Source organism: Strix aluco, chromosome 19, assembly GCF_031877795.1.
Source record: "Strix aluco isolate bStrAlu1 chromosome 19, bStrAlu1.hap1, whole genome shotgun sequence".
In the NCBI taxonomy this organism is placed as follows: domain Eukaryota; kingdom Metazoa; phylum Chordata; class Aves; order Strigiformes; family Strigidae; genus Strix; species Strix aluco.
Genome location: NC_133949.1, coordinates 14,814,809 through 14,830,414, shown reverse-complemented (window position 1 = coordinate 14,830,414; position 15,606 = coordinate 14,814,809). Strand labels below are relative to the sequence as shown.

The following is a 15,606-nucleotide window of genomic DNA, read 5'->3' as shown; positions in this document are numbered from 1 at the left end:
AAAAGAAATTGCTTTATAAAAAAATAATTGTGTATGAACAGGAAGAAACTTATAAAATTAGTACACCAAAATATTTAATGTAAATTCAATGAAAACGTTGTTGCCTAATGTTTAATCAGGTTTAAATTACAATCCTTACATAGCACAATCTTACATTCAGTAGGTAGCTGAACTAGAGATCTCCACATCTCATGATTAATCATGCTCACTTGCACGTGACCGAAGCTTCTTAGTAAAACTGGAATCAGTCTTAGCAGAAGCTAGAAGATGCCTGGGCTACATTGCATTTACTGAAGTTCTGATCCCTTAACACTATGGTATGTTTAGGTGAATCTGGCAGAAGGAAAACATGATAGGTTAAAACGAGAGCTTAAAAATGTTCTAAAACAACACATTAGGATGACCACCTTTGCGTTATTTCCTGTTTGGGCCTCTGTCTCTTCCGCCCGTTGGTTCCCCTCCGTGCCTGGTGGGTAGGCTTGCTGGCTGTGTGCCTCCTGTTAAGCGAGCCTTTTTCAAAAGTACCTTCAGCCACCAGGCAAGTCTGGTTTGGTTGATCTCTCCTCTGTTCCCCTTTCAGCTTATCAGCAGGGTTGCTTTTGTCTCAACTCTCTGCTGACGCTTCACGAGGCAACTGTGTTTGGGCAATATTTCGAAGGGAGGGAGGGAGGGAGGAGGAGAATTGTAAGAAGGCAAATACTGTATTGGTATAAGTGAAATTGGAGATTACAGTCATTGCTTGGCAAATATGAGAAGGATGAGGTGGGAAGCAGAACTTACGTGGAAGCTGAATGAGACAGTACTGATCACCTTTTGAATCTATTGGTCATGGTGTCTTTTGATATTAACTCAGTGTAAAGGGAATTTAGTATGACTTTGAGGCTATTTGAAAGACTTAAGTGTTTGCTGGAATGAATATTATAATCGCTGACCTTGAAACTTGTGTGGTTCATAGAAGTTGAGTTTGCAGTTCTATGTGCATCCTGAGGTCTTAATTTAAATAGTTTGCATAAAAACTTCTGACATTGCATGAAATAATTTGCTTGCTTGCATGGTGTGAGTATGATGTATTTGTTGTCACTGCAGTGTCTTATTTTTGTTTTTTCGTTGTTTTTATTCTTAGGAGATAACCTTGCAGAATTCAAGCCTGCAGGAACCGATGATGGTTTCACAGATTTTAAAACCGCTGACAGTATCTCACCATTAGAGCCACCTACAAAAGACAAAACCTTCCCCACATCCTTCCCTTCTCTGCCCGTTCAGTCAAAGCAGCAAACACAAGCAAAGACCTCTTTGAATCTTGCAGACTTGGATCTCTTTTCCTCTACTGGAGAAAACAAGCAGCCATCCTTTCCACCTGCATTTAATACGTCAAAACCGGGCTCCTTTCCTCCACCACCCCTTCCATCTACCACTGCCCAACCAGCACCCAGCAAAAGTTCAAGCTTAGCTGATGACTTTGGAGAGTTCAACCTTTTTGGGGAATTTTCTAATTGCGCATCAGCCAGTGGACAAGATGACTTTGCAGATTTTATGGCTTTCAACAACAGCAGTGGATTTTCCGAACAGAAAACAGATGACAAATACAATGGACTTAAGCTAGAGGCCGGTCCTGTTCCTCAGCCTGGCTCATCGGTCAGCATGGTGAAGAGTGGGCAGAGTTCTGCCACCGCGGCTACGCCCACCAAATACGACATCTTCAAACAGCTTTCTCTGGAAGGCTCTGGAGCTGGCTTTGAGGAGGCGAAGGACAACACGCTTTCTTCAGTGAAGAGCGATGATGATTTTGCCGACTTCCACTCTAACAAGTTTTCTTCCATGTGCAACAATGCAGATAAGTCCTTGGTGGACAAAGTCGCGGCTTTCAAGCAGGCCAAAGAAGACTCTGCTTCGGTGAAGTCTCTGGATCTCCCTTCTATTGGTGGCAGCAGTGTCGGCAAGGAGGATTCTGAAGACGCGTTGTCTGTTCAGTTTGACATGAAACTGGCTGATGTGGGAGGAGATCTTAAGCATGTCATGTCTGATAGCTCTTTGGATCTGCCAACAGTTAGTGGCCAGCATCCACCAGCAGCAGGTGAGGAACTGGTTAGATTGCTCTGGTAACGTAGGTGATGGAGATTTCGGTGTTCTGTGTGCTAAATTACAGTATTATGCACTAGTCTTTCAGCAGTGAAAGACTTCTAAATACGTGCACCCGCTAGCCAACGGCCCCTTAGCAGGGCAGCGTTTATTTTTTGTCTTAGAAGACTATAAATAGATTGAACAGTTTGAACTCCATGCCAGTTTATTTTTGAGATTTGACAACATCAAATTACTGGTACCTGTTAGCTCTTGTCACTTAAGGGATTCAAGTGGAAAATTTTCTAATGCAAACAATGTCATTCCATTTATATTTGCAAGATGAATGGCAGAGAGTCTCACTTTAATCTCTTGGTTTCAACAAAGCATTATGGCTTGGGGACTTAACCCGCTCTGCGCTTCTAAAAGGGTAGGCAGAACACTAATTTGTGCTGTTAATGAAAAGCTGCCTAATCAACACCACTAGTATATTCCCGTTACGGTGGGGCTTAATCTGCGTAGCCAGTATTTTGCAGGACTGCAAGTAGAAGCATTGCGTATACTTTTTAGAGTTAAAACCCTCATTGGAATAGTTGTGCAAAGGGCCTGTAAATGCTAATCTCACCATTGGTAACTCCTGGACCTAAATTTAAAACCATGGGACTTTTACTTTATCCTTATCAGGTTTTCACCTTCTTTAATTTCCCTTTATGAAAGTGCTCCTGAGAGAGTGAATTGACCACCTCTGATCTGATCACATATCATAAAACAAATTTCCCAAGTGTCCTGCTTTTTCTTTTCGTGTGTACATAGGAAGGTAAGATGTAGTTAAATGTTCTGTGGCCTTCAATAACACGGGAACCATAACTGTGTCCTAGCGACAAGTATTATGCAGTCAAAAGCTTTTCTGAACAGGGGGGAGCATACAAACTGTAACAGCTGTTACTGCAAGAATTGGTTATTTCCATATGAAATATTTCTTCCATTTTTGCAGATATGGGTAGAGAAAATACACAGTACTGTAATTTTGCATTATATGATATTTTTAAGTAGGGGAGAGAATTAAGTTGGCAACTTTGACATGGAAGATGCTCTATAACAGGGTACAAAATATCAGGAATAATTTATTAGCAAAGACATTTAATTTTCATATTACTGCTTGGTAAAATTCCAAGTTGAGTGAGCTGTCAAAAACGTAGCACCTACAGTGTATTCTTGAATGTTTACTTTGGTTTTGAAAGCACTTTTTCCTAATATTTTTCTAGCCTCTTTTGGTGGTAGTTTGACTTATGTAGCTCTTCTACAGGATGTGAGCTTTTACCACAGAAATCAGTGATTAATAATTGCCATTTAGTGGCAGGAAAGACTTTTTTGGTTTGTTTAAAGGGGTTAGCTGATCATGTGCTTGTTGCTAAACTTTTGAACTCTGAAGTATTAATTAGAAGCTATTTTTATTAAACTTAAACAAGTCTGTATTCTCCTATGGTGCCAAGCTAGATGTTTTTCCACGGGGAGAGTTTTACTCCATTTAACTGTTTGGATTTTGTAGCGGAGCGTGCCCTGGACGATCTGTTACAAATATTTCTGTGCTCACGTGCTCCTTTATGTGTGTTTGATGCATTTCAAGCTACGAACTGCTGATGTTCAAGTCTCTTTTTTTCAGTTTACATAAAGTTAAAAAGCAGATTTTTTTTTTTTCTCTTCATTTTCTTCGATCTGTAAATCTAATGTCAAAAAGGGACAGTATCCCTTTGTCATCCTCACTGCTGAGAAATGGGAGACCAGTCATTGGGAGCTGTATGTTTGCAAGCACCGTGAAACATCTCCGGTGAAACAGCAGCGGGACAGAGGTGCTGATAAATGATTTGACTTTTCTGACATACTGATACAGAGGTCTTTATCCTTTGGCTATTGAGACTTCACATTGCTTAGCTTCCAGGTACGGGCAGGTAGGTTGCTTATGCTGGGAATTAGAAAGAAATCGTTGAGTTGCTGCCCATACAACGGACTTTGGTCTCTGAGGGAAGAAAGGTTTTCAGTTTTGCTCTCTCCAAAGGGGATACTGTCTCTTTAAACTTTGCTATAATTCTTTGTGTGGAAGGTAGATTATACTAATGTTGCCTGATTTCTCTTGCATTTACTTTGTATAACCCTTTGAGCACTGGCTGCATGCTCTTAGTTTCAACCAGGCTGCTTCTTTTAAACCAAATATATGTTTCACTCCAAGACAAAAGCATTTAATTATCACCTGTTTACGTTACATGGACCTGATTTGTTCTGTGTCCTGCCAAACGTTGCAGCGAGAGCGTACCCTCGCCCGGGTATTCTCAAAGGGTTATCCATTTGCTGCACTACAAATCTGTAAATCTTACAAACCTTTTCCTTTGGCATTATTGGAGATCTCTGTATATTTTAATCAACTTCAGGTTTTTTGCTGCTTTTCTAATGTCTAATTTCAACTAAACATTTCCTGTGTGAATGTGCCTTCTCAGATCTGCTTTGATATCTCTCTTCTGCAAGTATTGACCTGCATGCTTTATTCTGATAACGCCCTTACGAGCTCCTATGTATCACTATCTTTTGTGATCTGTAAGTCCTGCTGTGTTAATAAATATTATCTTGGCATATTTTGAAAATGTGGGGATGTGTGTGATTTGTTGCAAACCAGCAATGTATCTTTTTTTCCTGAAAAATACAAAGTTTAAAGTTATAGTATCCCCTTAAGCTGGCGGGTGCCTTTCTCTTGCAGAGCAGCGGGTGGGTGAGCTGCTTTCTCCTCTTCCAACGCTTTGACCTTGCTGTGCATTTCTGAAACCTTACATATCAGACTGAATATTATTTTTCAAAAGCGCAGTTTTCGAGAGGGGTTGAATAGAACAAATGTGTGAATGGCAGGGTTGTTTCTGTGAGTTGGTTTTGAGGGTACAGTGGTAGTTCAGACCGAAGACAGAAATAATGTTTTCTCTGTCCCGTTGTCTCCTCCTCTGGGTTTCCCTGCTGCCAGCCAAGGTTGTGATACGCCTTTGTGAAAGGGACCAACTGGAAAATGTGTTGCTATCGAGGCCTTTATGAGTAGGAGCCCATTAAACAATATTCTGATGTTTATTTAGTTAATCTAGAGTGAGTTAATCAGTGCCCCAAAGTAAAGGGTCCTGCTTCCTTTTTCTGTTTGGGAACTCCTGCCTTTCTAAATATTGAAGCTTTCAAACATGAATGACAGCTGCACATTTGTGTCACGTAATTATGTCACTTTGAATCCCTCCAAATCCTGGGCCGCTAACAGTTTGGGATTAACGTCAGCAGACTAGGCAAAAAGCTAAAAATAATTAAGATGTGGAATAAAGTTAAAATGTTACGCCGGCGCAAATTGGGTTTTTGTAGTTCCTTGCCCCAAAAGCAGAAACCAGAACATGTTTTTTCTTCTTTACACCAATCTTGAGAGACTTTAAAAGAAAAAAGAAAAAGAAAAACAAAACACCACCCCTGTTTCATTCTGGAGAGCCAGTAGGTTATGCCCAGCCCTAAAGCTTTTTAAACTGAAGGCTTGAACATAAACTTGAGACACTTAATTCTGCAGGGCTTGTGCTGTTAGTATTTGTTCAGCTAATCATACCTGGAGGAGGGGGAGTAATATTCATGACTCTTTACTTTATTACATTTTTGTCCAGACTTGACAGTCAGATTCACTCACTTGCTCTCATTTAGTATAGTTCTGCAAATAGAATTGCTTAACAACACGTATGTATCCTGCGAAGGGCTCTAACGGCGGAGGGTGCGTCCGGGCTTTCCAAGCACCTTCCAAGCTGAGCCAAAGGGCGCCGGGACGTGGCAGCCGCCCTGGGCTTCTGCAGGACTGAGCTGAGCCCGCTCTCCGCTTCCCACGCAAGCTCAGGGAGTCTTTATTCTGCTGTGAAACGTTGTTTATGATGATAACTAAAAAATAATTAGCAAATAATTTAATTCCACAAGGTTTGAAGGATTTTCTCTCCTTTTTTCTTCATTTTAATTTATCTTAGAGTCAGCATTCTTGACAGTTTCCACCTTAGCAGTGCTAGGTACTGCCATTCTTGAACAAAAGTAAATTGGAGTAACTCCCTTGTCATTAACGCTCTCCCAGACTTCCCCAGCTGAGAAATGGGCTTTGAATTTTTCTGGTTGCTGATAGGCACAGCACAGATCGCAGCAGTACGTCCAAGCCTCTGTATTCTTCCAGTTTCATCTCCGCCTTTATCAGGTGAAGCTGTAAGGAGGGGGTGCCTGCCCTCGTCCAGTCTCTGAACGGAGACATTCCCAGTGTAGAAGCACTGGGTTTGGTGCGTGGATGCTGGGAACAGAACTAGCTACCACCTGCATCACCCTAACAACCAAAAAAATGGCACAAGAGTTACACTTATTCACCAGAATTTAATATCAACTGAAGTATAAAAACTGGAAACTCTCCTACGTTGGTTAAAATCACAAAATATATTCCAACCTTCTGAATTGTCTTTTTCAGTTTTCTTTAGAATATCACTAACGCTGTCAAGGGTTTTCCTTAAATGATTAAACTGTTGACGTTGAAGGCTCCAGCTTGTAAATTGCCTCCAGCCATAACTTAATCCTTGGTCGTTGAAATAAATTGTTATAGTTGGCTCAAATGAAGGATGTCAAGTTTTTCTGTAGATGAGATAACACTGGGAAACAGTGTTTTAACTGTATTTCATCCTCTGTTGGTATTCTCGTGCACCTTCCTTGGCAGCTCTTGCTTTGCCTCCCTCCAGCAGCTGTGTGGCTGGCTTGTATAGCTGTAGCTGTCCCCAGGCGATGATGAGGCAGGTTGGACCATGGTTTTGGTAGCTCAAAATGGATAGAAAGTAAATGGTAAATATTTCAAACCTTTTGCTTTGGAAAAAATACAAATTGGGTTTGGTTTTGAAAGCTTTCGGAAACTTCCTGCGCTCCAGCATGACACTGTGAGGATCACTTTTTCCATTCTTGGTTCGCTAGAAAATATTTTTAAGGAAAAAAGTGTGATTTCGTGATATTTGAATGGATCTGCCTTTGATTTTTACAGACACACACGCAGTCGTCCCGCCCTGCCCCCATCTATAAGGGATTTGAGAATTGATATCGAGTGTATTTAATCTGGGGGGTGTTTTGTGGTCTCACCAGCCAACGCTGAGAGTGCTGATGACGTGTGGCTTTAACTCTACTGGGAGTAAGAGCTTTTGGATTTTTATAACAAAACTAAACTCAAACCTCTCGTGTCATTTCTGAAAGACATCACAGAATTGCTACTGAGATTACTAAGGAACACTGCTTAACGATGAAACGTTTCACTGAAACCTATTTCTATATCTCTTGTGGTAGGATTGTAGGATTCCTAACGCGTGATCGATACAAGATCTGCCCTGCTTCGACAGGGAATTTGCTGTATGCTCTCCAAAAAATGCTAAGAAATCCCTTTCAACCTTGCAAAAAAAGATTGCAATCCCCAAAACAAGGCATTTTCATAGAATTTTGAATGGATTTAGTCTTTGCTCATTTTTGTTATAAAATATGATGATTCTCATCAGTTCAGATCCTGTTCTCACTAAAAGTGTCCTCCAGGAGGAAATGGCCGTAGCTCCGTAGCATCTGTCTTTGCTAAGTGTGATGCTTAGTTAGAAGGAATTAATTTTTTTTTCCCACTTAATCATCTCTTGCTTTGAAAAAAATATTACTAATACACATTCATCTTCTTAAATTTGGAATTGCCAAACTGGCAAAATGAAGCTTTTATTACATCAGAGGCTAGAACTGCAGCATTGTACCTGGAGCTTTTTTATTCGTTACACGCATCTGTGGTCTTTAAGAAAAAGGCTGTTGGAGGAGCGGTTCTTAACACTGGTTAATAAAACAATCTTTTTGCTGATAATATAGATACTCACATCATGAAGAGTTCTCTAGGGTCAGCCAAGGAGTGCTTTTCACATGTAAACTGCTTCTTCACTTATTAGTCTGGTGGCAAGTTGCTCCGCTACCTGTGGGGGGGAGAAGCTCCTCTCTTCATTATGCAGCAGATGTGCTCAGAGCAGCCTTTGGTTTTGCTGTAGCTATGGCAAAGGTTATGATTTTACTTCCTCTACTCAAAAACATCTAACTTGTGGCAAATGATTCTATGAAGTGAAGTTCATGGCACAGCAAAATGTTGGGTTTTTTTGCAATAGAATAAGAATTCTTATAAAAGCTAGTTTACCTTGGGTTACGGACAGTTACTCATACATTCTTATTTCTCAATGAATTGTTTTATTTTTCCTGTAATATAATAATCTTAGGAAAGTTTATTCACCAGAATAATCCTTTTGTAACTGTCCCCATAAATAGAATGTACAGAGTTGAATTATTACATTTCACGTTGCCTCTTGCACCTATGCAGATGGGTTTCATATCTGCATGAATTCACATAGAGAATCCTGAATCTTAGTTTGTGAACAATTAAAATATCGTTCTGCCTTCCCTGCCATGACCTATTGATTGCGGGTGAGGCACGGGGAGTTCAGGATTGCCACCGAAAGCTGCTGCTGATTCTGCCTGTGCCTCTGAGCCGGGATCAGATCAGGAGGAGTACGCTGACCTGGTCCTTTAGGATGTGTTTTCAGCTCAAGCTCTTACCAGTTATCAAAGAAATCATTCACAATAGATTGTGCAGATCTTCACAGTAGGATCATCACTCTTTTCATTTCCTGGTGAGCACTGAAACAATAGCAGTGCTTAAATCTTCGCTGGGTATTGGAGTCAACACAAATTGAAAAAAAAATAGGTTGCCTAGTACACGGTGGTATTTTCAAGATCCCAGGATTAATTACAGTTGGCTAACATTTTGTAGGTTATTCTGGCACTCTCTTTAATGCTAGTGAAGCTTTCATTTAACTTCTTTAAACAAAACCATATATTTGAGAGCACAAGGTGTGGTTTCTTGTGATAAATTACTGATCCCTTGCAAGTCAGCTTCTTTTTACCTCGGAGCCTTCTTTCTATTCAGTTTTGCCATAAGCAGGTGATTTCATCTCTTGCCTGTTTACCCTTCTGTAAACTGCTTGCTCTACAAATTTAATATTCGAATGGCTCTTTGAAATCTTGCTGTATATATGCAAGGTGCTAACGTTTGTTATTGAGATGCTGTCATGTGCAAATGCAGCAGCTGCAGGAAGACTATCCCTTAGGAAAATCTGATAGATGACACACCATGCCTCACTGACCCATTGCAAAGGGCCTTTTATTGGAGTAGCCATTAAACTATCATTACATTGTATATTTGTTGGACTTTTTAATTAGTCATGTATGTGGGTCATGCCTGGAAAGCAGCCTAAAGCATAGTGTGCTCTCCCCTTCCAGTAAAATGAATAAGTGAAGGCAGAAATGTTTTGTTAAAATGCCTTAATCCTCAGGCTGGTGTGGCCAGATTGAATAAAGAGGGCAGCTGGAAAGTCAGCTTGTTTCCATCCTGGCTGTTTGAAACCCAAGTTGCTGCTACCGCGTGCCAGCCAGTCAAGACCCTAATGTTTATCAGGAGAGTCTCGGCTCAAACGATGCTGAGAGAATATATTTTCTGGTTTGGGTTTGCTTTACCTCGAGACCGTTTGACCCTAGGCACTGAGCAGCGGCTGAGTGTCTAATCCAAACTGACAATTGTTAATGCTGGAAAACAAATGCCAAATGTAGTATAGTAGGGCTTTTTTTTTTAATGCTTTAATGAAAACTACCCAGCCCCTGGCACTCTGTGCCTTCACTATGGATCAATCTCAGTCTAAACGTGAAAGATCAGTTGAATGAGTAGCAGCCAAAGCCCAACAGACCCTGCTCACTGTGCAGGCTCCTTTGCTGGCTGTAATGTAAGCAGCCAGGCTATGTCTCATACCTGCTCGTGGCAGTGAGAAGAACCTTTTGGCCCATATAATTGCCGGGTGAGTATAAACATTTGGAGCTTTCTGCAGAATAATTGGATTTTCTCTATACATAACTGAATGAATAGTTTGTAAAAGCTAAAACAAGATCTTCGCAATTTTCACGTCATTCCTGGAACCTGTAAGTTTGAAGAGTCGGCTGTGCGGCGCTGCAGTAACTGTGATAAGCTTAAACAGAATTTCTATTTTTTAAAAATTCTTGCAGCACATTTTTATACATTATTTGTATCAAAGCATGAATATAAAGTTAAAATATATTAATACTTTATCAGAGGGAATGGAAAAGTTAGCCCAGTCTTCTGTGTGGTTGGTTTTGATAAGATGAAGCAATGCGATAAGATGTTTGAGTTGCTAATGTTTACATTTTGATTGCAGATTCTGCAGCCAGCATCAGAAAACTGAACTGGTGATCTGTGCAGTCTGTACTGTCTAGAAACATCTATTTTTTTTTAATGTTTCTTCACTACCCATAGTGGGATGGTGACTTGCAGCTTAAAATACAAGATAATATTCAAAGGTCAAGGCTTACATGTATTAAATGGAGAAATTTTGGTATTAAATGCTTAGGTATTTTTCAGATTATTTTTGTGCAAACTGTAGTCTAAGCCTCACTGAAAAAAAAATTCACTGTGTTTGTTCTTGCAGTTCTTTAAGACTCTTAGCAAGTTGCTATTGTTTTTATACACCGTAGAGAGATTAATGTTTGAACTTCAGCTTCTAATTGTAAGGGTTTGTTTTTCTCAGATATAGATGACTTAAAATGTGCCCCATTTGGAAGCTATAACAGTGGGTCTGCAGTCAGCAGCCTGGCGAGCTATGACTGGTCCGACAAAGAAGACATTCATCAGGGCAAGAAGCTCTCCTCCTTTGTCCAGTCTTCAGGAAGTGGATCCTCCGCGGCTACTTCTGTTCTTCAGAAGAAGGAGACCTTGTTCGGCAGTTCAGAAAACATTACCATGACAACAGTTTCCAAAGTGACAACCTTTTCTAGTGAAGATGCTTTGCAGGATGTTTCCTTTGCAGCCTTTGCAAACTTTAAAGACTCTGGACCAATATCCAGCGGTCCAAGTGATAATGACATTGGAGACTTTGGTGATTTTGCAAGACCTTCATCAGAAGCCCAGGATGCAGCAGCAGCTGACACGAATCAAGAGGCAGACTTCCTTGCTAGTGGTATCTCTTCTGAACTGCGAAGAGAGCCCACAGATGACTTTGGAGAATTTCAAAGTGAAAAGCCAAAAATCAGCAAGTTTGACTTCTTGGTGGCAACTTCCCAAGGCAAGGTGAAATCTAGTGAAGAAATGATCAAGAGTGAACTGGCTACCTTTGACCTGTCTGTTCAAGGTAAGCCTGCTCAGGGTGGAGGAAGCCCATAATGCAGGTGCTTATCAGAGGCTAATTTTTCTAATGAAATTATAAATTAGCCAGTGGGGATTGTTTCAAAGGGTACCAGAAGAAAGCTGAATCTTCTCATTGATTTCTGTTGTGTTTGGAGCAGGTCTCTTTCTAAAAGAAAAAGATTTTTGTGCCAAAAAATGGTAAGCATTGAGGAACTGGGGAAATTTGCACCAGTCATTGAGTAAATAGGAGGCTTTGTTCTCCTGGAGTAGTAGTCCATGTCTTGCTACTGTTTTATTAATTTTAAATTGTCTGTGCCTTTGTAAGTAGACAGCTAACTTGTTTATATCTTAACTTTTTAGGGTCTCATAAAAGGAGCTTAAGCCTAGGTGATCGAGAAATAAGTCGCTCTTCACCTTTACCAGTTTTGGAACAGCCATTTAGGGATCGTTCAAATACCTTAAGTGAGAAGCTTGCTTTGCCTGTCATCAGAGACAAATACAAAGACTTGACTGGGGAAGTTGAGGTAAGGAATTACCTGGAATACAAGTATATTGGCAATGGCTTTCATCAGTGTGATATCAAGGGTGTTCTGTATCCCAGCTCGTTGGGACTTTAGCTATTTGAATTCAGAGTATGATTCTAAGATGGCATCTGGGTAAGGTTAAAAGTTTTGATCAGAAACTGCTCATAAAGGAGGTTTCCTCTCTCCTGTCTTTAAAGTGGGGAAAAAATGCTGTCGTCTGAAAGTCAGTCAGAATCACTTGACCTTGCAGTCTAAATTTGTAACTGGAAATTAGTTACAACTTAAATCTAATCCCAGCTTTGGCACCGAGACCATTGGCTTTGGGAAATGGCTTAACTTTTTTGGCTGTGTGATAGTTACTTCTCTTGCTCATCTTGAGAATAGATGGTGAAAGGACTCAGATTAAATTCTGCTAATCCCCATTTCTAGAACAGCAGTCTTGTAACAAACGTGTCGGGAGTAGGTATGTACAATGCAAACTTTTACCCGTTTGTACATGTTCTTCCCTTTGAAACTAGTTCTAACTCCCAGAAATCAAATTTTAGAGTTCAGGTGCAAAGAGAATATTTAAAGAATGGGGGAAAAATTAGGAATAGTTATGTTAAAAGTTTACATAGCTAATCTGCAAATAGACAGAATACCCGTCTGCTGTATGTCTGTTGTGGTAGGAGAAAGGGAAATGTGTGTAGGAACAAGATTCAGACTGTCCTTTTCTTTCAAACAGGAAAGTGAGAGGTACGCATACGAATGGCAAAGATGCTTGGAGAGTGCCCTGCAAGTAAGTGTATATCCTGCTCGAAACCTCTTCCTCCTTCCTGAGGTGCCACCTCACTCAGTGTTTAAGACCAGTGAGGCACAGAAAGGGTGTGAATCAGCCCAAGTGGATTACAGTTTTTAAATCAAAAGCTGTCACACAGCAGAAGCATTACCTCCTCAGTGAAAGATCCTGTACTAATCTCCCTGTCATTTGTGATTAGTCTGGCTTTTGCCTAAATTTTCAAGTTAACTAGTTAATGTGAGGTTGCAGTGATTTGGGTGCCCTGTTGTTCAGGGCACTGATACCAGCATCTGGCTCTTCAGCACTTGAGAAACAGCCTTGTTCAATGTGCTGCGTGGAGGGGCCACTCATTTTTTGGTAATGGGTGTCAGATGTTTCACAGCCAGATTAGTTTTCCTTAAAATTTCTTCTTTGCATTTGAGTATTAGACAGCCCAAACTGTAAATGTTATTAATAAACTAGATAGCAATGCATGCATCCTCTTAAAACTATTATTTTGGTAAAGAAAATATTTGGGGGAATACATTAAGGTTTTAAATGTTCATACTTTCCCCCTGATCTACTTATAGTTGCAGCATAAATATATAAAAACATGTGATGGAGTACAGCAATCATTTCATATGTGATTTGCCTCCTTTTTCATGTAACAGTTTCTGTTGGGGACAATCTTGTTTGTAATAATTATTTTAAGGTAGATAACACCATTGTTTTATGAAACTCATTCCCACCAGGTCATAAAGAAAGCAAATGATACCTTAAATGGAATAAGTAGTTCATCCGTTTGCACTGAAGTTATCCAGTCTGCTCAAGGCATGGAGTATTTACTAGGTATGTTCTAATTTACCATGTCTCTTGTATTTAAAGTTCTCCTCTGAAAAACAGTAATATATAATTACTCTTCTCAAATTGGTATTATTTTTAGCTTAATCCTTGCCTGCACTGAAATGATGAACAACTCTTCTGCTAAATAAATGTAACTACTACTTTGAAATACCCGTCCATGACCACCTTCTGTGTGCCATGCCTGTTTTGTGCTATTTCTGAGTGAAAGTTTCAGGAAGCTGTGCTTGCAGTGAATTCTCTGCAATCCTCCACTGTGTTTTATATCAACAGGGGTTGTTGAAGTCTACAGAGTAACAAAGAGAGTTGAACTCGGTATCAAAGCAACTGCTGTTTGTAGTGAGAAACTCCAGCAGCTGCTGAAGGATATTGATAAAGTGTGGAACAACCTAATAAGCTTCATGTCACTTGCTGCTTTAACGGTAAGTCCAAAAATAAGCTATGTCTTTACTAAAAGAAATGTCATAATTATATGTAAAGTGACTTCACGGGGTGTCCTAACTTTACACTTTGTATTTTTCTCTTGCAAAATGGAAATGCACTTATTTGTGAAATCCAGTTTAAAGCTCTCTGTAAGAAAACTGTTACTTATGTATAAATGGGATGTTATCTTACTTAGTGTCTTAATGATTTAGATGATATCCTGTGTGCCTGTGGACCTCTCCAGTAAGGGAAATTTAGTAAAATTTAAATAAGCCATTTTATGAAGCCAGAATAATGTGGACATACCTTGTCTTTGTAATATCCCTGCCATTAGTTGTAACGCTCACAATACAAGAGCACACAATGCAGCAGCACAGGAATAACTCAACTGTTTCCTCTCTTTCTGCATTTGGAAATGCCTAAGTTTGTTTTGGTTCCTGCTACAGACTAAATAGCTTTTCCTCCTCTGAATAGAACTGCCAGAAAAAGCTCAATTGCTCTGAAAGTCTGGTAGGAGCTTGAGAGCTTTCTACATAAGCGGGCGAGTGGTACAAGGAGAGGTGGTGAGGGGCTGTGGGAGGGGTGGCCTTCAAGAGGAGCACCCCATGGGAAGGGTCTGCAAAAGGACTGGGAAAAAGAGGGGCATACTGGGGCCGGGTACAGAATACAGACAATCAGAAAGCAAGAAAATCGCCTTGCTGTTAAATACCTTGGACTTTTTGTGTATGTATGTTGCAGGAAATACACTGTGCAAAACAGCTTTCTTTAACCATGGTAAAACTCACATTTTTAGGGAATCATCCATCTGTAGGGGCTTGATAATCATCTTGCATAATGGATCCCTTTAAGTATATGCCTAAGGAACCTTTAACTCTTAGTATCAGTACGTTACATCAAGCATCAGTAAGCAGATCATTACCATGGTTATGTTTTCACTGAACATTTTAATTTGTGGCTTCCTGCTTGCAATGCAACTATGGCCACTAAAGATTTTTCCTTCACAGTAAACACTCATTTATAAGTAAGGCCCAGGGTACTTGGTGTCTGCTTGAACATCTTCAGCTCACTGTCATTCCCTGCAGAACAGGTATTATAAATGATCAGTCCCTTTTTACACACCTTTTAAACCTCTCCAGTACAAACAGTGGTAGCAAGCAGGTATTTTGGGCGATGTCCTGTGTTGCACAAAGCCTGTCATAATATGAAATTTATACTTTCAATATTTTACAGCTTGGCAGATGAAGTTGATAGACTGGGATTCATCTGTTTGAACTCTGGCATTGTTGATAGTAACAATCTAAAAAGCTATCAGGATCCTCTCCTGATTTAAGCAAGTGGATTAAAATTTAGTTCTTAAAGTGCTTTTCCTTGGAAGATTACAGGGATTACCTTAAAGTCCAAAGCTTGGCCACGTGTTCTCCAAGCTGCAGTGGTCCAGATAAATTTTAAGTGTGCTAGGAGCTGCGAATAATGACTTCTCATACAGACACTGTACCTCTGAAGTTATCCAAGAGACAGGGGCTCCTGGAGCTCTCAAAATCATCCCTTTCCGTTCCTCTCCTCCACTTGGGTCCCTGGAAGGTGTGGAGCCCATACCTTCTTCCCGGGGTATTGCAGTCACGGATCCCAAATGATGCCGAAGTGCCAATTAAGTAGAGAGAAGTATTCTAGCTCTGAGGCATGTGCTTGGAAAGGTTAATTTTATCTTTGAAAGGATT

At 40.2% G+C, this 15,606-nt stretch overlaps 1 protein-coding gene across 7 annotated transcripts in view; it reads left to right on the top strand.

The window, feature by feature from the left end:
* SYNRG (synergin gamma) overlaps positions 1-15,606 on the top strand; it is a 43,687-nt gene that overhangs the window by 21,537 nt on the left and 6,544 nt on the right. For all 7 annotated transcript variants that reach the window (XM_074845479.1, XM_074845478.1, XM_074845477.1 and 4 more), the window contains 6 exons: positions 1,124-2,074; positions 10,728-11,327; positions 11,684-11,847; positions 12,572-12,625; positions 13,357-13,453; positions 13,739-13,887. In XM_074845479.1, coding sequence (XP_074701580.1) covers positions 1,124-2,074; positions 10,728-11,327; positions 11,684-11,847; positions 12,572-12,625; positions 13,357-13,453; positions 13,739-13,887 — 2,015 coding nt within the window. The remainder of the gene's footprint in view (positions 1-1,123; positions 2,075-10,727; positions 11,328-11,683; positions 11,848-12,571; positions 12,626-13,356; positions 13,454-13,738; positions 13,888-15,606) is intronic.